The sequence below is a fragment of the Armigeres subalbatus genome, chromosome 1 (genome assembly GCF_024139115.2).
Source record: "Armigeres subalbatus isolate Guangzhou_Male chromosome 1, GZ_Asu_2, whole genome shotgun sequence".
Classification (NCBI taxonomy): Eukaryota; Metazoa; Arthropoda; class Insecta; order Diptera; family Culicidae; genus Armigeres; species Armigeres subalbatus.
In genome coordinates, this window is record NC_085139.1 from 215,878,473 (window position 1) to 215,899,200 (window position 20,728).

General features: G+C 45.6%; 1 protein-coding gene across 6 annotated transcripts in view; it reads left to right on the forward strand.

The window, feature by feature from the left end:
• Positions 1 to 20,728, forward strand: part of LOC134205763 (uncharacterized) — a 474,885-nt gene that overhangs the window by 375,491 nt on the left and 78,666 nt on the right. For all 6 annotated transcript variants that reach the window (XM_062681331.1, XM_062681332.1, XM_062681333.1 and 3 more), the window contains one exon: positions 18,273 to 18,535. In XM_062681331.1, the coding sequence (XP_062537315.1) occupies positions 18,273 to 18,535 (263 nt within the window). The remainder of the gene's footprint in view (positions 1 to 18,272; positions 18,536 to 20,728) is intronic.

Sequence of the window (20,728 nt, forward strand, 5' to 3'; positions counted from 1 at the left end):
AGAATAACGCTGTCAGTGTCGCCAAAATTATTTCATCATTATGCAGTTTACAATTGCTTGAGAATTTGCCGTAAACGGAGAACAAAAGGGATTGGCAACAATGGGAAAATTTATCCCTCATGCAGTGGTTCGGCGAGAGAACAGCAGCAGCGCTCACCAATCACGCAATGAGGAAATCAAAATAAACAAACTCCAGCTGGTTTTGAAAAATGAAAACATAAGCCGTTTCTAGAACAACATTAGAAAATATCGTGAGAGGATTTCTGTACAAGGTTTCCACAAAAGCTTTGAAAAGTATTTGTGTGATAACAGTGGTGCTGGTGTAAGTAAGACAAATAAGAAAAATATGACAAATTAGACAAATAAGACAAATAAGATAGATAAGACTAAGAAGAAAAATAAAGTAAGTTCCTCCAGGAATTCCTTCGGAAGTTCCTCCAGGAATTCCTTCGGAAGTTCCTCCAGGAATTCCTTCGGAAGTTCCTCCAGGAATTCCTCCGGAAGTTCCTCCAGGAAGTCCTTCGAAAGTTCCTCCAGGAATTCCTTCGGAAGTTTCTCCAGGAATTCCTTAGGAAGTTCCTCCAGGAATTCCTTCGGAAGTTCCTCCAGGAATTCCTTCGGAAGTTCCTCCAGGAATTCCTTCGGAAGTTCCTCCAGGAATTCCTTCGGAAGTTTCTCCAGGAATTCCTTCGGAAGTTCCTCCAGGAATACCTTGGGAAGTTCCTCCAGGAATCCCTTCGGAAGATCCTCCAGGAATTCCTTCGGAAGTTCCTCCAGGAATTCCTTCGGAAGTTCCTCCAGGAATTCCTTCGGAAGTTCCTCCGGGAATTCTTTCGGAAGCTCCTCCAGGAATTCCTTCGGAAGTTCTTCCGGGAATTCCTTCGGAAGCTCCTCCAGGAATTCCTTCGAAAGTTCCTCCGGGAATTTCTTCGGAAGCTCCTCCAGGAATTCTTTCGGAAGTTCCTCCAGGAACTCCTTCGGAAGTTCCTCCAGGAATTCCTCCGGAAGTTCCTCCACGAATTCCTCCGGAAATTCCTCCACGAATTCCTCCGGAAGTTCCTCCAGGAATTCCTGCGGAAGTTCCTCCAGAAATTCCTTCGGAAGCTCCTACAGGAATTCCTTCGGAAGCTCCTCCAGGAATTCCTTCGGAAGTTCCTCCAGAAATTCCTTCGGAAGTTCCTCCAGGAATTACTTCGCAAATTCCTCCGAAAGTTCCTCCAGGAATTCCTCCCAAAGTTTCTTCCGGGAATTCCTCCGGAAGTTGCTTCAGAAATTCCTCCGGAAGTTCCCCCAGGAATTCATCCGGAAGTTTCTCCAGAAATTCCTCGGGAAGTTCCTCCGGGAATTCCTCCGGAAGTTTTCTTTGGAGGAATTCCCAGGGTAACTTCCGGAGGAATTCCCGGAGGAACTTTCGGAAGAACTTCGGGAGGAATTCCCGGAGAAACTTCCGGAGGAACTTCCGAAGTAATTCCGGGGGAACTTCTGGAGGAATTCCTGGAGGAACTTCCGGAGGAATTCCTGGAAGAACTTCCGAAGGAATTCCTGGAGGAGCTTCCGGAGGAATTCCTGGAGGAACTTCCGGAGGAATTCCTGGAGGAACTTCCGGAGGAATTCCTGGAGGAACTTCCGGAGGAATTCCTGGAGGAACTTCCGGAGGAATTCCTGGAGGAACTTCCGGAGGAATTCCTGGAGGAACTTCCGGAGAAATTCCTGGAGGAACTTCCGGAGGAATTCCTGGAGGAACTTCCGGAGGAATTCCTGGAGGAACTTCCGGAGGAATTCCTGGAGGAACTTCCGGAGGAATTCCTGGAGGAACTTCCGGAGGAATTCCTGGAGGAACTTCCGGAGGAATTCCTGGAGGAACTTCCGGAGGAATTCCTGGAGGAACTTCCGGAGGAATTCCTGGAGGAACTTCCGGAGGAATTCCTGGAGGAACTTCCGGAGGAATTCCTGGAGGAACTTCCGGAGGAATTCCTGGAGGAACTTCCGGAGGAATTCCTGGAGGAACTTCCGGAGGAATTCCTGGAGGAACTTCCGGAGGAATTCCTGGAGGAACTTCCGGAGGAATTCCTGGAGGAACTTCCGGAGGAATTCCTGGAGGAACTTCCGGAGGAATTCCTGGAGGAACTTCCGGAGCAATTCCTGGAGGAACTTCCGGAGGAATTCCTGGAGGAACTTCCGGAGGAATTCCTGGAGGAACTTCCGGAGGAATTCCTGGAGGAACTTCGGAGGATTTCCTGGAGGAACTTCCGGAGGAATTCCTGGAGGAACTTCCGGAGGAATTCCTGGAGGAACTTCCGGAGGAATTCCTGGAGGAACTTCCGGAGGAATTCCTGGAGGAACTTCCGGAGGAATTCCTGGAGGAACTTCCGGAGGAATTCCTGAAGGAACCTTCGGAGGAATTCCTGGAGGAACCTTCGGAGGAATTCCTGGAGGAACTTCCGGAGGAATTCCTGGAGGAACTTCCGGAGGAATTCCTGGAGGAACTTCCGGAGGAATTCCTGGAGGAACTTCCGGAGGAATTCCTGGAGGAACTTCCGGAGGAATTCCTGGAGGAACTTCCGGAGGAATTCCTGGAGGAACTTCCGGAGGAATTCCTGGAGGAACTTCGGAGGAATTCCTGGAGGAACTTCCGGAGGAATTCCTGGAGGAACTTCGGAGGAATTCCTGGAGGAACTTCCGGAGGAATTCCTGGAGGAACTTCCGGAGGAATTCCTGGAGGAACTTCCGGAGGAATTCCTGGAGGAACTTCGGAGGAATTCCTGGAGGAACTTCCGGAGGAATTCCTGGAGGAACTTCCGGAGGAATTCCTGGAGGAACTTCCGGAGGAATTCCTGGAGGAACTTCGGAGGAATTCCTGGAGGAACTTCCGGAGGAATTCCTGGAGGAACTTCCGGAGGAATTCCTGGAGGAACTTCCGGAGGAATTCCTGGAGGAACTTCCGGAGGAATTCCTGGAGGAACTTCCGGAGGAATTCCTGGAGGAACTTCCGGAGGAATTCCTGGAGGAACTTCCGGAGGAATTCCTGGAGGAACTTCGGAGGAATTCCTGGAGGAACTTCCGGAGGAATTCCTGGAGGAACTTCCGGAGGAATTCCTGGAGGAACTTCGGAGGAATTCCTGGAGGAACTTCCGGAGGAATTCCTGGAGGAACTTCCGGAGGAATTCCTGGAGGAACTTCCGGAGGAATTCCTGGAGGAACTTCCGGAGGAATTCCTGGAGGAACTTCCGGAGGAATTCCTGGAGGAACTTCCGGAGGAATTCCTGGAGGAACTTCGGAGGAATTCCTGGAGGAACTTCCGGAGGAATTCCTGGAGGAACTTCGGAGGAATTCCTGGAGGAACTTCCGGAGGAATTCCTGGGGGAACTTCCGGAGGAATTCCTGGAGGAACTACCGGAGGAATTTCGGGAGGAGCTTCCGGAGGAATCTCGTTAGGAACTTACGGAGGAATTCCTGGATGAACTTCTGGAGGAATTCCTGGAGGAACTTCTGGAGGAATTCCTGGAGGAACTTCCGGAGGAATTCCTGGAGGAACTTCCGGAGGAATTACTGGAGGAACTTCCGGAGGAATTCCTGGAGGAACTTCCGGAGGAATTCCTGGAGGAACTTCCGGAGGAATTCCTGGAGGAACTTCCGGAGGAATTCCTGGAGGAACTTCCGGAGGAATTCCTGAAGGAACTTCTGGAGGAGTTTCTGGAGGAACTTCCGGAGGAACTTCCGGAGGAATTTCTGGAGGAACTTCCGGAGGAATTCCTGGAGGAACTTCCGGAGGAATTCCAGGACGAACTTCCGGAGGAATTCCTGGATGAACTTCCGGAGGAATTCCTGGATGAATTTTCGGAGGAATTCCTGGATGAATTTTCGGAGGAATTCCTGGAGGAACTTCCGGAGGAATTACTGGAGGAACTTCCGGAGGAATTCCTGGAGGAACTTCCGGAGGAATTCCTGGAGGAACTTCAGGAGGAATTCCTGGAGGAACTTCCGGAGGAATTCCTGGAGGAACTTCCGGAGGAATTCCTGGAGGAACTTCCGGAGGAATTCCTGGAGGAACTTCCGGAGGAATTCCTGGAGGAACTTCCGGAGGAATTCCTGGAGGAACTTCCGGAGGAATTCCTGGAGGAACTTCCGGAGGAATTCCTGGAGGAACTTCAGGAGGAATTCCTGGAGGAACTTCCGGAGGAATTCCTGGAGGAACTTCCGGAGGAATTCCTGGAGGAACTTCTCGAGGAATTCCTGGAGGAACTTCCGGAGGAATTCCTGGAGGAACTTCCGGAGGAATTCCTGGAGGAACTTCCGGAGGAATTCCTGGAGGAACTTCCGGAGGAATTCCTGGAGGAACTTCCGGAGGAATTCCTGGAGGAACTTCGGAGGAATTCCTGGAGGAACTTCCGGAGGAATTCCTGGAGGAACTTCCGGAGGAATTCCTGGAGGAACTTCGGAGGAATTCCTGGAGGAACTTCCGGAGGAATTCCTGGAGGAACTTCCGGAGGAATTCCTGGAGGAACTTCCGGAGGAATTCCTGGAGGAACTTCCGGAGGAAATTCCTGGAGGAACTTCCGGAGGAATTCCTGGAGGAACTCCCGGAGGAATTCCTGGAGGAACTTCGGAGGAATTCCTGGGGGAACTTCCGGAGGAATTCCTGGAGGAACTTCCGGAGGAATTCCTGGAGGAACTTCCGGAGGAATTCCTGGAGGAACTTCCGGAGGAATTCCTGGAGGAACTTCCGGAGGAATTCCTGGAGGAACTTCCGGAGGAATTCCTGGAGGAACTTCCGGAGGAATTCCTGGAGGAACTTCCGGAGGAATTCCTGGAGGAACTTCCGGAGGAATTCCTGGATGCACTTCCGGAGGAATTACTGGAGGAACTTCCGGAGGAATTCCTGGAGGATCTTCCGGAGGAATTCCTGGAGGAACTTCCGGAGGAATTCTTGGAGGAACTTCCGGAGGAATTCTTGAAGGAACCTCAGGAGGAATTCCTGGAGGAATTTCCGTAGGAATTCTTGAAGGAACCTCAGGAGGAACTCTCGGAGGAACTTCCGGAGGAATTCCCGGAAGAACTTGAAGGCACTTCTGGAGGAATACCTGGAGGAACTTCCGTAGGAATTTGTCTTGTCTGTCTTATTTGTCCTATTTGTTATATTTGCTTTATTTGTCTTATTTGTTTTATTTTGCTTAATTGTTTTATTTTTCTTATTTGTCTTATTTATTTTCAATTGTTTATCTCATCTCATTCCTATATGAGATTTCAATTTATATATTTGGTATCCTCGTGTTCACAAATAGGAATACGCTTTTTTCTAGTGTCACGCTAGATACAAAGTTGACGGACTTTCTTTCGCTCTCATCGCTCCTTTCCTGCCGTGCGCCACAAGAAAATATGCTGTTGGCTGCTCTCCCGAAATGGTAACTTTTGTATGGAATTTAAAAAACTTGGTTGAAGTAAAAAGAGCTTCCTGCAAATTTAATTGCGGTGACATATACTTTTTATTACATCAAAATGATCGTTGGAAAAATTCAAAACTTTTGTCAGTTGGGTTTTGCGAAATTCGGTTCCTTTGTGCCTCAAATCATCGGAGAGAGGTACTGAGAAGCGAAAATTTCAGTTGTACAATAGTTCAGTATTTAGAGCTTAATTCAAATTTCGGAAATAGTAGGTCCATGAAATTTTGTAGGAACATTCCTTGATAAATTTCAAAGAGATTGTCAGTTGGGATAAGCGAAATTCGTTCCCAGTTCCGAGTTATAGACATTTTAGTATGAAAATAGCGCTCTACCGCGAGAGAGCTTCCCTCAGACCTGAGCACTTCCACAGTTATTAACTGCGAGGTTTCTAAGTCAAGTTACCATTTTTACATTCGTATATCATGAGGCTAACACGATGATACTTTTATGCCCAGGGAAGTCGAGACAATTTCCAATCCGAAAATTGCCTAGACCGGAACTGGGAATCAAACCCAGCCACCCTCAGCATGGTCTTGCTTTGTAGTCCGCGTCTTACCGCACAGCTAAGGAGGGCCGCGGCCGCACAGTCATAGTTAACCATAGTCAAATACCCTCATCAATACTGGGAAATTGCCAAAAAGTGTTCTACTCTGTCATGACAGGAAATTACTTTCCCAAACTATTCAGTCAATTTTCGCCAGAAGCGAAAATTAGCTTTACTAACCTCCCGCCACCAAACTACTGTGCTGAAAAGGCAAGCAAATTCCATTTCCCCTCCAGCAGTGAAACTGCTCGCGTCGCACTCAGCAGCTTTTCACTACTCGGTACTAAACTTCGACAAACTCTTCTCCAATTGAAACGATGCCATAATCAATCGATGTTCAACGTATCAGCAAAAATGCTTGCCACTCGTGTCGTCTCAAGGACCGTACACACACCGCCATTCATCCATGGGAAATCCCCTTAAGACCCACATTCTCCGCTTCACGGTACAGACGGAACCAACTTCTTCCGCCACGGTGGAGCGGTGTGGAATGGGTAAAAAATACTTCCACAGACCGGTTGAAATGGGAAGCAATTTGAAAAACTCATTACGCACTTTCGTCTGCCGGTTCGGTTTTCCCACTCAGCTGGTCCGGCTCTTGAAGAAACGACGACAACGAGCTTCAAAGTTTCCCAATCACCGACCGACTGCTTCTCCGCCGATAGTTTTGTTTCCCCCAAGAGTTGGCGATTAATATCCTCTTCAGGCGCTCAAGAGATCCTTCCCGTTGTTGTTGCCCCGTCGTCGGATCGGATTCGATTCTCTCCTGGTTGGGAGTGGCGCATCGGGTTCCGGAGTCTGTTTGTAAAGCTTTTCTTTGCTCACCTTTTCAGCAGCTTGCTGCGCAAGCTAAAGAAAGCGGAAAGACGGAAACCAATAACCGTTTTGCGTCTTTCGTTGCTTCCAGGAGTGCGTTTGTTCGTTCTGGCGAGGTGCTGCTGCACTGATTCCCAGGAATGAATTCATGGAGCATGACACAATTGTGTCACATTCTTGGTATTCGCGATTGTCGGGTATGCAGACATCACTGAGTGCAGTCGTTACAATGGAAAATTGCATTCTCTGGAGAAGTTTTTCTGTTCACACTCAACCGAAGGAAATGAGGGACGAAGTTGAATCTGGGAAAAGTGTCAGGATTGCAAAACTGTTGCTCTTTTGTTGGATTCGTTTGGTTCGCTGTAGCTGATGTCATCAGCTATATTTTCATTGCATGCAAAGTAACTTAACAACTTTTTTCACTCTAGCTGTTTTCTCTTGGAAGTGATGAATATGCTTAATGGGGTTGAGTTTCTATGGGTGGAATTGCTGAGCTGAAATTTGCAATTCTGCTTGTTAGTCGCAATACATATAATGAACATCTTGTTTTTGCGTTGAACATTTAGTTTTGCGTTGGAAAACAATTTTCTATTTCATACACACGGTTGAAGTTTTATCAATATACAACTCGACTCTAGTTTGATCGCACATGATAACTCCTTGATTGATGTTCGAGTACCTATGTTTTAACTGATACTGGTTCCAATAACCATGTCGAATATCGGCCCCATTGCCTTCCACTTTTCGAATAAAACGATTTTCACAGAACAAACCATCGGAGCCCAAATTGATAGCTCTTGTCAAGTGAGCAGATTTAAGCGTTGCTTTACCTTCACCTCACCCAACTCGTCACGCCATAAATCGTTAACATCTAACCACATTACTTCCTGGCCATGGATAGGCAAACGAGCGGTAAGTAATTGATTCGCTGACTCCCGTGATACCGACAACCATAAACCACCACGTGTCAACCTCTGCTCTGCTCCGGTTCAATGGCTTGAAAGCCCATTGCGTTTGCCTCGGTGCGGTGTGGTTGATCCGGAACGAGAACCGTCATGCCTGTCAAAGTTATTCTATAAGCTATCCGTTCTGTGCCATAAATCGGGACGACTCGTAGAAGTAGGACAGAGTTCGTCGACATCATCAATCCTGGTACGGCAAGATGCACGATTGGCACCACTTGGCAACATTGAAGCATATTAAGGAATTTAATCAAGCCTGATTTGCATACAAAGCACGGCATGGGGCAAACATCTTGTATCGGGGGTTTCTGTTTATGGTAAATCAAATCAAGGCTGAGATATGGTTTGAAGTGGAAGTTAATGGAAAAGCTTCTGCCTAATCACTCATCATAATGGACTTCTGATCCAGGCATCAATTGCAAGAAATGCTCGACGAAAATCTAAGCTATTCAAATTTTCCTGGAGAAAACTGAGGAACGATACGAGGAAACAATTAATTAACCAACGGAACTTTTGAGTCAATATTGTTACTTATTTCCATCAATTTTATCACAAGTGGCAAGAAACATGAAAAAATAAAATCTAACAAACTTTTCATTCCCATGTCTCGCGACTTCGTCAAAGTGTTAAATCCAGTAACGGAAAACTTTTGTTCGAATCGATATTTCCCCGCAACAACACGAACAGGAGTCAAGGAAAAATAGACGTTTAAGATGCGAGAAAATTATAAAACACCCAACGCTGAGTGCGTCAACAATAATTCGATCAAATTCAATTTCTTTCCCTAGAACGTCCACGCAATGGGAAAAAAAAGTTGAAAAGTTGGCAATTATAAATGAACTGCTGCTGCTTTTCCTCGTCTGTTTGTGCGCGATGCCCCCGTAGGAGACGGTTTTCCACCGGAACTAATTCCAAACAAACAACGCGCTTTCTTCTCATACCTGTTGAAAATTTCCTGCGGCGCGCGTCGTCGTAGTGTAACTTTAAAATGGATTGTGCTGAATGGTTGTTTTCCCGCTGTGAAACAAAGTTGCCAAGGAAAATATGTCTATAGATAAGCTCTCCTTTCAGCCTCCTCCTGATGATGGGAGCTCGCGAGTGAAAACGAAAGATGAAGAAAATTCCCATCACAACTGCTGTCATGGTTTGGTTGCGAAACTGAATATAGGATTATTATTTTGTCTTCGTCGGCAATTTAATGCCGGGAAAAAAGATGTACTGTGGAATTTGAAAATGAGCGGTTTGGGCTACGTAAACCTATGTTCGGAGTTAATAATGGTTTGCTGTTCCGGATGAACAAACCGCACAACTTGGCAGACATGTTCCAGGAGCGAAGCGTCGTAGAATCATCGTGATTAGAACATGCTTCTTCTTGAAGAGATGTTTTCGGTAAATCAACAATAATTTGTGGTTGGCTTAAACATGCTAGAAATTCAAGCAATAGTTCAATAGTTATTTTACCACGAGCCTTTGTTAGAGAACAAACATAAGACACCATTAATTATTCCTTTACAATCTGAACTTCGAATAATCTACCCTTTTTCATACTGTAGGAATTATTGATATCCACGAATTTCAAGTTTTAGAGTTTTGGCATTCAGTTTTGAAACGTATTGAGTTTATGTAATTTGAAATTGGCCAATGGAAGGTCCCACAGTTCAACCTTAAGGTGTCCGTCCAGTACTCCTCTCTTACCAAGTGCCTCTGGACTTGGAACTTCTGACGAGTGAAGAACTCTAAGTAAAAAATCACATAAATTGAATAATCTGCTGACTAAAACAAGGGAAGGGAATTTTTTCGGGAATTTCCGAAGAGAAATTCTTGGTTATTACCGAAGGGAACATCTTGGGAATTTCCGAAGGGAAATTTTTCGCAATTTTCCAAAGGAAATTCTTCGCAATTTCAGAAGAGAATTTCGTTGCAATTTCCGAAGGAAAATTCTTCACAATTTCTGGAAGGAAATTCTTCACAATTTCCGAAGGAAAATTCTTCGCCATTTCCGGAGGAAAATTCTTTGCAATTTTCGAAGGGAATTTCTTCGCAATTTCCGAAGGAAAATTCTTCGAAATTTCCTGAAAAGAAATTCTTCGCAGCCATTTGGCGGAATGCCACTAGGCCGGACAAACCATTAGGTCGAAACCCATCTGGCCGAAAGTCATTTGGCCGAAATGGTCATTTGGCAAAACGGATCGTTTGGCAGAACAGGTCGTTTGGCCGGAGAGGTCGTTTGACCGAAAGGGTCATTTGGCCGAATAAGTCACTTAGCCGAATACGTCATTTGAAAAGTGAGAAATAAGAAGTAAGAAGAGAGATGTTCCAATTCTGATTCCTCATTTCTCACTTCTCACTGTAAAAAATAAGGAGCGCGAAGTGAGTAGTTGGATGTCTCACTACTCACTTTGCGCTTCTCACTTTTTACAGCAAGAAGTGATAAATGAGGTCGGAGATGAGCCAACCTCGGGCTAAAAGTGAGGAGACTTAGGAGACAAAAAAAAGATAAATGAGGAGAGAGAAATGTGACTTCTCAATTTTCACTCCTCATTTTTCACTTTTTGCTGTAAAAAGTGAGAAGCGCGAAGCGCGAAGTGAGTAGTGAGACGTCTCACTATTCACTTCGCGCTCCTCTTTCTTACAGAGAGAAGTGAGAAATGAAGAATCAGAATTGAACAGTCTCTCTTCTTACTCTTAATTTCTCACTTTTCAAATGAAAAAATGTCCAATTCAGCCAAATGACCCTTTCGGCCATATAACCATTTCGGCGAAAGGAACCTTTCGGCCAAATAACCCTTTCGACCAAACGACCCTTTCGGCCAAATGACCATTTCCAAATGACCCAAATGACTTTTGACCTAATGATCTATTCGGCCAAGTGGAATTCGACCGAATGGCTTTCGGCCGAATGAGTTTTGGCCAAATGACTCTTCCCGGAATTTCTTCCTTCGGAATTTCCGGTGGTGAATTTTTCGGAATTTCCGTTGGGAAATCCTTCGCAATTTTCGGTGGGAAATCTTTCGAAATGGTTGAACGGTTGAAAATCCTTCGGAACGGTTGAAAATCCTTCGGAATTCCCGGTGGGAAATCCTTCGGAATTCCCGGGGGGAAATCCTTCGGAATTTCCAGTGGGAAAACTTCCGTAATTTCCGGTGAGAAATCCTTCGGAATTTCCGCTGGAAAATCCTTCGGAATTTCCGGTGGGAAATCCTTCGGAATTTCCTTTGGGAAATCCTTCGGAATTTCCTTTGGGAAATCCTTCGGAATTTCCTTTGGGAAATCCTTCGGAATTTCCGTTGGGAAATCCTTCGGAATTTCCGTTGGGAAATCCTTCGGAATTTCCGTTGGGAAATCCTTCGGAATTTCCGTTGGGAAATCCTTCGGAATTTCCGTTGGGAAATCCTTCGGAATTTCCGTTGGGAAATCCTTCGGAATTTCCGTTGGAAAATCCTTCGGAATTTCCGTTGGGAAATCCTTCGGAATTTCCGTTGGGAAATCCTTCGGAATTTCCGTTGGGAAATCCTTCGGAATTTCCGTTGGGAAATCCTTCGGAATTTCCGTTGGGAAATCCTTCGGAATTTCCGTTGGGAAATCCTTCGGAATTTCCGGTGGGAAATCCTTCGGAATTTCCGGTGGGAAATCCTTCGGAATTTCCGGTGGGAAATCCTTCGGAATTTCCGGTGGGAAATCCTTCGGAATTTCCGGTGGGAAATCCTTCGGAATTTCCGGAGGAAAATCCTTCGGAATTTCCGGAGGAAAATCCTTCGGAATTTCCGGAGGAAAATCCTTCGGAATTTCCGGAGGAAAATCCTTCGGAATTTCCGGAGGAAAATCCTTCGGAATTTCCGGAGGAAAATCCTTCGGAATTTCCGGAGGAAAATCCTTCGGAATTTCCGGTATAAAATCCTTCGGAATTTCCAGTGGAAAATCCTTCGGAATTTCCGGTGGAAAATCCTTTAGAATTTCCGGTGGAAATCCTTCGGAATTTCCAGTGGGAAATCCTTCGGAATTTCCGGTGGGAAATCCTTCGGAATTTCCGGTGGGAAATCCTTCGGAATTTCCGGTGGGAAATCCTTCGGAATTTCCGGTGGGAAATCCTTCGGAATTTCCGGTGGGAAATCCTTCGGAATTTCCAGTGGGAAATCCTTCGGAATTTCCAGTGGGAAATCCTTCGGAATTTCCAGTGGGAAATCCTTCGGAATTTCCAGTGGGAAATCCTTCGGAATTTCCAGTGGGAAATCCTTCGGAATTTCCAGTGGGAAATCCTTCGGAATTTCAGTGAGAAATCCTTCGAATTTCCAGTGGAAATCCTTCGAATTTCCAGTGGAAATCCTTCGAATTTCCAGTGAAACCATTTGAATTTCCAGTGGGAAATCATTCGGAATTTCCGGTGGGAAATCCTTCGAATTTCCAGTGGAAATCCTTCGAATTTCCAGTGGGAAATCCTTCGGAATTTCCAGTGGAAATCCTTCGAATTTCCAGTGGAAATCCTTCGGAATTTCCAGTGGAAATCCTTCGAATTTCAGTGGAAATCCTTCGAATTTCCAGTGGGAAATCCTTCGGAATTTCAGTGGAAATCCTTCGAATTTCAGTGGAAATCCTTCGGAATTTCCAGTGAAATCCTTCGGAATTTCCAGTGGAAATCCTTCGAATTTCCAGTGGAAATCCTTCGGAATTTCAGTGGAAATCCTTCGGAATTTCAGTGGAAATCCTTCGGAATTTCCAGTGGAAATCCTTCGGAATTTCAGTGGGAAATCCTTCGGAATTTCCAGTGGAAATCCTTCGGAATTTCAGTGGAAATCCTTCGGAATTTCCAGTGGAAATCCTTCGGAATTTCAGTAGAAATCCTTCGAATTTCCAGTGGAAATCCTTCGAATTTCCAGTGAAATCCTTCGAATTTCCAGTGGAAATCCTTCGGAATTTCCAGTGGAAATCCTTCGGAATTTCAGTGAAATCCTTCGGAATTTCCAGTGAAATCCTTCGAATTTCCAGTGGAAATCCTTCGGAATTTCAGTGAAATCCTTCGGAATTTCCAGTGGAAATCCTTCGGAATTTCCAGTGGAAATCCTTCGAATTTCCAGTGGGAAATCCTTCGAATTTCCAGTGAAATCCTTCGAATTTCCAGTGGGAAATCCTTCGGAATTTCCAGTGGGAAATCCTTCGGAATTTCCAGTGGGAAATCCTTCGGAATTTCCAGTGGGAAATCCTTCGGAATTTCCAGTGGGAAATCCTTCGGAATTTCCAGTGGGAAATCCTTCGGAATTTCCAGTGGGAAATCCTTCGGAATTTCCAGTGGGAAATCCTTCGGAATTTCCAGTGGGAAATCCTTCGGAATTTCCAGTGGGAAATCCTTCGGAATTTCAGTGGAAATCCTTCGGAATTTCAGTGGAAATCCTTCGGAATTTCCAGTGGGAAATCCTTCGAATTTCCAGTGGAAATCCTTCGGAATTTCAGTGGGAAATCCTTCGGAATTTCAGTGAAATCCTTCGGAATTTCAGTAAATCCTTCGGAATTTCCAGTGGAAATCCTTCAAATTTCCAGTGAAATCCTTCGGAATTTCCAGGAAATCCTTCGAATTTCAGTGGAAATCCTTCGGAATTTCAGTGGGAAATCCTTGGAATTTCCAGTGAAATCCTTCGGAATTTCAAAATCCTTGGAATTTCAGTGAAATCCTTCGGAATTTCCAGTGAAATCCTTCGGAATTTCAGTGAAATCCTTCGGAATTTCCAGGAGAAATCCTTCGGAATTTCCAGTGGGAAATCCTTCGGAATTTCCAGGGGGAAATCCTTCGGAATTTCCAGGGGGAAATCCTTCGGAATTTCCAGGGGGAAATCCTTCGGAATTTCCAGGGGGAAATCCTTCGGAATTTCCAGGGGGAAATCCTTCGGAATTTCCAGTGGGAAATCCTTCGAATTTCAGTAGAAATCCTTCGGAATTTCCAGTGGAAATCCTTCGAATTTCCAGTGGAAATCCTTCGGAATTTCAGTGAAATCCTTCGGAATTTCCAGTGAAATCCTTCGAATTTCCAGTGGAAATCCTTCAGAATTTCCAGTGGGAAATCCTTCGGAATTTCCAGTGGGAAATCCTTCGGAATTTCCAGTGGGAAATCCTTCGGAATTTCCAGTGGGAAATCCTTCGGAATTTCCAGTGGGAAATCCTTCGGAATTTCCAGTGGGAAATCCTTCGGAATTTCCGGTGAGAAATCCTTCAGATTTTGCCGGTGAGAAATCCTTCGGAATTTCCGGTGGGAAATCCTTCGGAATTTCCGGTGGGAAATCCTTCGGAATTTCCGGTGGGAAATCCTTCGGAATTTCCGGTGGGAAATCCTTCGGAATTTCCGGTGGGAAATCCTTCGGAATTTCCGGTGGGAAATCCTTCGGAATTTCCGGTGGGAAATCCTTCGGAATTTCCGGTGGAAAATCTTTGGAATTTCCGGTGGAAAATGCTTCGGAATTTCCAGTGGAAATCCTTCGAATTTCCAGTGGAAATCCTTCGGAATTTCAGTGGAAATCCTTCGAATTTCCAGTGGAAATCCTTCGAATTTCCAGTGGGAAATCCTTCGAATTTCCAGTGAAATCCTTCGGAATTTCCAGTGGAAATCCTTCGGAATTTCCAGTGAAATCCTTCGAATTTCCAGTGAAATCCTTCGAATTTCCAGTGGAAATCCTTCGAATTTCCAGTGGGAAATCCTTCGGAAATTTCCAGTGGAAATCCTTCGGAATTTCCAGTGAAATCCTTCGGAATTTCCAGTGGAAATCCTTCGGAATTTCCAGTGGGAAATCCTTCGAATTTCCAGTGGAAATCCTTCGGAATTTCCAGTAGAAATCCTTCGAATTTCCAGTGAAATCCTTCGGAATTTCCAGTGAAATCCTTCGGAATTTCAGTGGGAAATCCTTCGGAATTTCCAGGGGAAATCCTTCGGAATTTCCGGGGAAATCCTTCGGAATTTCCGGGGAAAATCCTTCGGGATTTCCGGGGGAAATCTTTCGGAATCTCCGGGGGAAATCCTTAGGAATTTCCAGGGGAAATCCTTCGGAATTTTCAGGGGCAATCCTTCAAAATTTCCACGGGAAATCCTTAAAAATTTCCAGAGGAAATCCTTGGGAATTCCCAGGGGAAATCCTTCGGAATTTCCAGAGGAAATCCTTCGGAATTTCCAGGGGAAATCCTTCGGAATTTCCAGGGGAAATCCTTCGGAATTTCCAGGGGAAATCCTTCGGAATTTCCAGTAGAAATCCTTCGAATTTCAGTGGAAATCCTTCGGAATTTCCAGTGAAATCCTTCGAATTTCAGTGGAAATCCGGAATTTCCAGTGAAATCCTTCGAATTTCAGTGAAATCCTTCGAATTTCCAGTGAAATCCTTCGGAATTTCAGTGGAAATCCTTCGGAATTTCCAGTGGGAAATCCTTCGAATTTCCAGTGAAATCCTTCGAATTTCAGTGAAATCCTTCGAATTTCCAGTGGAAATCCTTCGAATTTCCAGTGAAATCCTTCGGAATTTCCAGTGGAAATCCTTCGGAATTTCCAGTGGGAAATCCTTCGAATTTCAGTGGAAATCCTTCGGAATTTCCAGTGAAATCCTTTGGAATTTCCGGTGGGAAATCCTTCGGAATTTCCGGTGGGAAATCCTTCGGAATTTCCGGTGGGAAATCCTCCGGAATTTCCGGTGGGAAATCTATCGGAATTTCCGGTTGGAAATCTTTCGGAAATTCCGGTGGGAAATCCTTCGGAATTTCCGGTGGGAAATCCTTCGGAATTTCCAGTGAAGAATCCTTGGGAATTTCCAGTGAGAAATCCTTCGGCATTTCTGGTGGGAAATCCTTCAGAATTTCCAGTGGGAAATCTTTCGGAATTTCCAGTGGGAAATCCTTCGGAATTTCCAGTGAAATCCTTCGGAATTTCCAGTGGAAATCCTTCGGAATTTCAGTGGGAAATCCTTCGGAATTTCAGTGAAATCCTTCGGAATTTGCAGTGGGAAATCCTTCGGCTTTCTGGTGGAATCCTTCAGATTTTCAGTGGGAAATTCTTCAGGTTTTCGGTGGGAAATTCTTCGGAATTTCAGTGGAAATCCTTCGAATTTCCAGTGAAATCCTTCGGAATTTCAGTGGAAATCCTTCGGAATTCCCAGTGAAATCCTTCGAATTCCCAGTGAAATCCTTCGAATTTCCAGTGGAAATCCTTCGGAATTTCAGTGGAAATCCTTCGGCATGTCTGGTGGAAAATCCTTCAGAATTTCCAGTGGGAAATCTTTCGGAAGTTCCAGTGGTAAATCCTTCGCAATTTCAGTGGAAATCCTCCGAATTTTGCAGTGAAATCCTTCGGAATTTGCAGTGGGAAATCCTTCGGAATTTCCAGTGGGAAATCCTTCGGAATTTCCAGTGGGAAATCCTTCGGAATTTCCAGTGGGAAATCCTTCGGAATTTCCAGTGGGAAATCTTTCGGAATTTGCAGTGGGAAATCCTTCGGAATTCCCAGTGGGAAATTCTTCGGAATTTCCAGTGGGAAATCCTTCGGAATTTCCAGTGGGAAATCCTTCGTACTTTCCAGTGGGAAATCCTTCGTACTTTCCAGTGGGAAATCCTTCGGCATTTCCAGTGGGAAATCCTTCGGAATTTCCAGTGGGAAATCCTTCGGAATTTCCAGTGGGAAATCCTTCGGAATTTCCAGTGGGAAATCCTTCGGAATTTGCAGTGGGAAATCCTTCGGAATTTCCAGTGGGAAATCCTTCGGAATTTGCAGTGGGAAATCCTTCGGAATTTGCAGTGGGAAATCCTTCGGAATTTCCAGTGGGAAATCCTTCGGACTTTCCAGTGGGAAATCCTTCGGAGTTTCCAGTGGGAAATCCTTCGGCATTTCCAGTGGGAAATCCTTCGGAATTTCCAGTGGGAAATCCTTCGGAATTTCCAGTGGGAAATCCTTCGGAATTTCCAGTGGGAAATCCTTCGGAATTTCCAGTGGGAAATCCTTCGGAATTTCCAGTGGGAAATCCTTCGGAATTTCCAGTGGGAAATCCTTCGGAATTTCCAGTGGGAAATCCTTCGGAATTTCCAGTGGGAAATCCTTCGGAATTTCCAGTGGGAAATCCTTCGGAATTTCCAGTGGGAAATCCTTCGGAATTTCCAGTGGGAAATCCTTCGGAATTTCCAGTGGGAAATCTTTCGGAATTTCCAGTGGGAAATCCTTCGGAATTTCCAGTGGGAAATCCTTCGGAATTTCCAGTGGGAAATCCTTCGGAATTTGCAGTGGGAAATCCTTCGGAATTTCCAGTGGGAAATCCTTCAGAATTTCCAGTGGGAAATCCTTTGGAATTTCCAGTGGGAAATTCTTCGGCACTTGGAATTACATGATTTTCGATGTCTTGTAGACAGTTTTGGTCATTACTGAATCCATACCAATCTATGGAGCACCATAAGGACAATTATCCTTCAGTTTTACCGCAAATGGTAGGCTCTCATGCTAACTAATAGAATGCTTTTGACATTCGAATTAAGATCTCTGGGCTCATTTTGAGACCGCTCATTTTTTAGTAGTCACATAATTCTTTAAAATTAACAAAGATTGCTTCACTGCTTTAATGATAATAGGCATTTGAATCTCAAAATAATAAACTTGTCATAGCGTTGAGTGAAGCTCTTCATTATTAGAAACCATCCGGATTTAATGCTACTTCCTGTAATCATCATCCTTTTCATGAATTACAAATCATCCCAAACTTCTACGAATCCCTTCGCTGCTCTTTGCATTCGCCGTATTGCTTCGTCCGAGACCTACATTTTCTCCGCAGCGAACAGAAAAGCGACATTGAGCCTCACCGCGCCACCACGAGATACATTCAAAACAAAACCGACATTTTCCCGGAACAATGAGTTTTTCATGAACCCGGCTGAAGTATGTATGTCATTGTCCGGAGCTGACAGGCAGCTCGCAGTGTAGCGACCTCATCGCTCCTGACAAAGTTTTCCAGCCTCAAAGAACCCCAACTGAGCCCTGAATCAGGCCAGGGCAAATATGACACATATTTTTCATTGTCACTCACTCACCCGACATTTCTTGCACTATCTCTATGTGTATGAAAGTGGGGAAACATCCCAACATAGGTACTTGTTGGTAGCCTTTTCTGGTGTTTCCACGTGCCACATTCCACCGACTGACTGTGGGAGGACAATGAAAGACACATAATTTCCCAGGAAATGATGGTGTGAACTATTTCGGAAGGCAACAATAAGTGGCGTGAACTAGATCTTGGCATTGTCATGTTATTGTGTCGGATTTTGAGCAAGCGTTCAAATATTTAAAGATCGGTTTAAGAAAAACCATGCGCCTCCATTCGATGACACATTTGGCAATTATCATTCCATAATATTCGAATTTTGCGCTTCGTAGTAATTATCCTAATCAAGAATAAGTTGTCCGATAAGCTCCAAAATCGAATCTGTCAATCACCAATATTAAGTGGCTAATTAATTGTATCACTGGTACTAACTTCTGGTAAACACATTTCTTTCCCCTCCTCTTAGACACACCATCGATTACGAAGGTTCGACCGCTGATATCCCCCACTGGGCTGCAAATTACCTCCCGCGGGCGGGTCGTGTTCAACATTGTTTCGGTTAGCCAGCCACTGGCGGAAGCGGCAACAACAATTACGGCCGGTTCCGGTGCGGAGAGCCAACTCGTGATGCCACCACCATCGTACGTCAATCTCAAGAGCTACCTTTCGCCGGAGTACATGAACTGTCTGGGCAAGAAGCCCACCTTCACCGAGTCGGATGTTGAGAAGGTGAGTTGGTTCCGCGATTTAAAGTTTTTAGCCTATCGATTTCGGAAGTGTTGTAACTGTTGCCTAGCGGTAGAACGGCGTGACTACAAAGTAAGAAGAAACTCAACGTGACTGGTTACGAAAGTCGATTGGGACTATTAAATAAATTGAAACTTTTCCTTGGAATTCGCAAATGGAAAATTGACTTAAGAGAGCGTCATAAACAACAATGATAAGAGGCATTACATACTGCTGCCGCTAGCATTTACGCACGTGACGTCTGTTTTTGAAGGGTTGCAAATATGAAAACAAATGTGAATGACACATTTCTTCGTCGATTATTTCGCAACAATTTGCAGACCCAGCTATTTTCCAAAATGCAATCAGTTCCTGGTTCAGAATTCTTGAAATGGATCTTGCAGGATGCATATAAATTGTTGAGTTCAATTTGGTTCGTACAATTGTTGTATAAAAAAAAATAACAAAAGTTACGCTTTTACTTGAAAAATTGGTTTCTTGGTTTTGCAAAGCTGAGTTTTTGCCTCTCATTTTTAGAATGAAGTTTTAATTCTAAAAATTCCTCCGAGAATTCCTCCGAAAGTTCCTTCGGGAATACCTCCGGAAGTTCCTCCACGAATACCTCCGCCAGGAATTTCTTCGTAAGTTCCGCCAGGAATTTTTTCGGAAGTTCCTCCAGAACTCCGGAAGCTCCTCCAGGAAGAACTTCGAAGTTCCTCCAGAAAGAACTCCGGAAGTTCCTCCAGGAAGAACTCCGGAAGCTCCTCCAAGAAGAACTCCGGAAGTTCCTCCAGGAACAACTCCGGAAGTTACTCCAGCAAGAACTCCGGAAATTACTCCGGGAATTCCTCCGGAAGTTACTCCGGGAATTCCTCCGGAAGTTACTCCGGGAATTCCTCCGGAAGTTCCTCCGGAAGTTTCTCCGGCAATTCCTAAGGAAGTTCCTCCGGAAGTTCCTCCGGGAATTCCTCCGAAAGTTCCTCCGGGAATTCCTCCGGAAGTTCCTCCGGGAATTCCTCCGGAAGTTCCTCCGGAATTCCTCCGGAAGTTCCTCCGGAAGTTCCTCCGGAATTCCTCCGGAAGTTTCTCCGGAATTCCTCCGGAAGTTCCTCTGGGAATTCCTTTGGAAGTTCCTCCGGGAATTCCTTTGGAAGTTCCTCCGAAGTTCCTCCGGAATTCCTCCGGAAGTTCCTCCGGAATTCCTCCGGAAGTTCCTCCGGAATTCCTCCGGAAGTTCCTCCTGAATTCCTCCGGAAGTTCCTCCGGAATTCCTCCGGAAGTTCCTCCGAATTCCTCCGGAAGTTCCTCCGGGAATTCCTCCGGAAGTTCCTCCGGAATTCCTCCGGAAGTTCCTCCGAATTCCTCCGGAAGTTCCTCCGGAATTCCTCCGGAAGTTCCTCCGAATTCCTCCGGAAGTTCCTCAGGAATTCCTCCGGAAGTTCCTCCGGAATTCCTCCGGAAGTTCCTCCGGGAATTCCTCCGGAAGTTCCTCCGGGAATTCCTCCGGAAGTTCCTCCAGAATTCCTCGGAAGTTCCTCCGAATTCCTCCGGAAGTTCCTCCGAATTCCTCCGGAAGTTCCTCCGGGAATTCCTCGGAAGTTCCTCCGGGAATTCCTCCGGAAGTTCCTCAGGAATTCCTCCGGAAGTTCCTCCGGAATTCCTCGGAAGTTCCTCCGAATTCCTCCGGAAGTTCCTCCGGGAATTCCTCCGGAAGTTCCTCCGAATTCCTCCGGAAGTTCCTCCGGAATTCCTCCGGAAGTTCCTCCGGGAATTCCTCCGGAAGTTCCTCCGGGAATTCCTCCGGAAGTTCCTCAGGAATTCCTCCGGAAGTTCCTCCGGAATTCCTCGGAAGTTCCTCCGGGAATTCCTCCGGAAGTTCCTCCGGAATTCCTCCGGAAGTTCCTCCAGGAATTCCTCCGGAAGTTCTTCCGAATTCCTCCGGAAGTTCCTCCAGGAATTCCTCCAGAAGTTCCTCCAGGAATTCCTCCGGAAGTTCCTCCAGGAATTCCTCCGGAAGTTCCTCCGGGAATTCCTCCGGAAGTTCCTCCGGAATTCCTCCGGAAGTTCCTCCGGAATTCCTCGGAAGTTCCTCCGGAATTCCTCCGGAAGTTCCTCCGGAATTCCTCCGGAAGTTCCTCCGGAATTCCTCCGGAAGTTCCTCCAGAATTCCTCCGGAAGTTCCTCCGGAATTCCTCC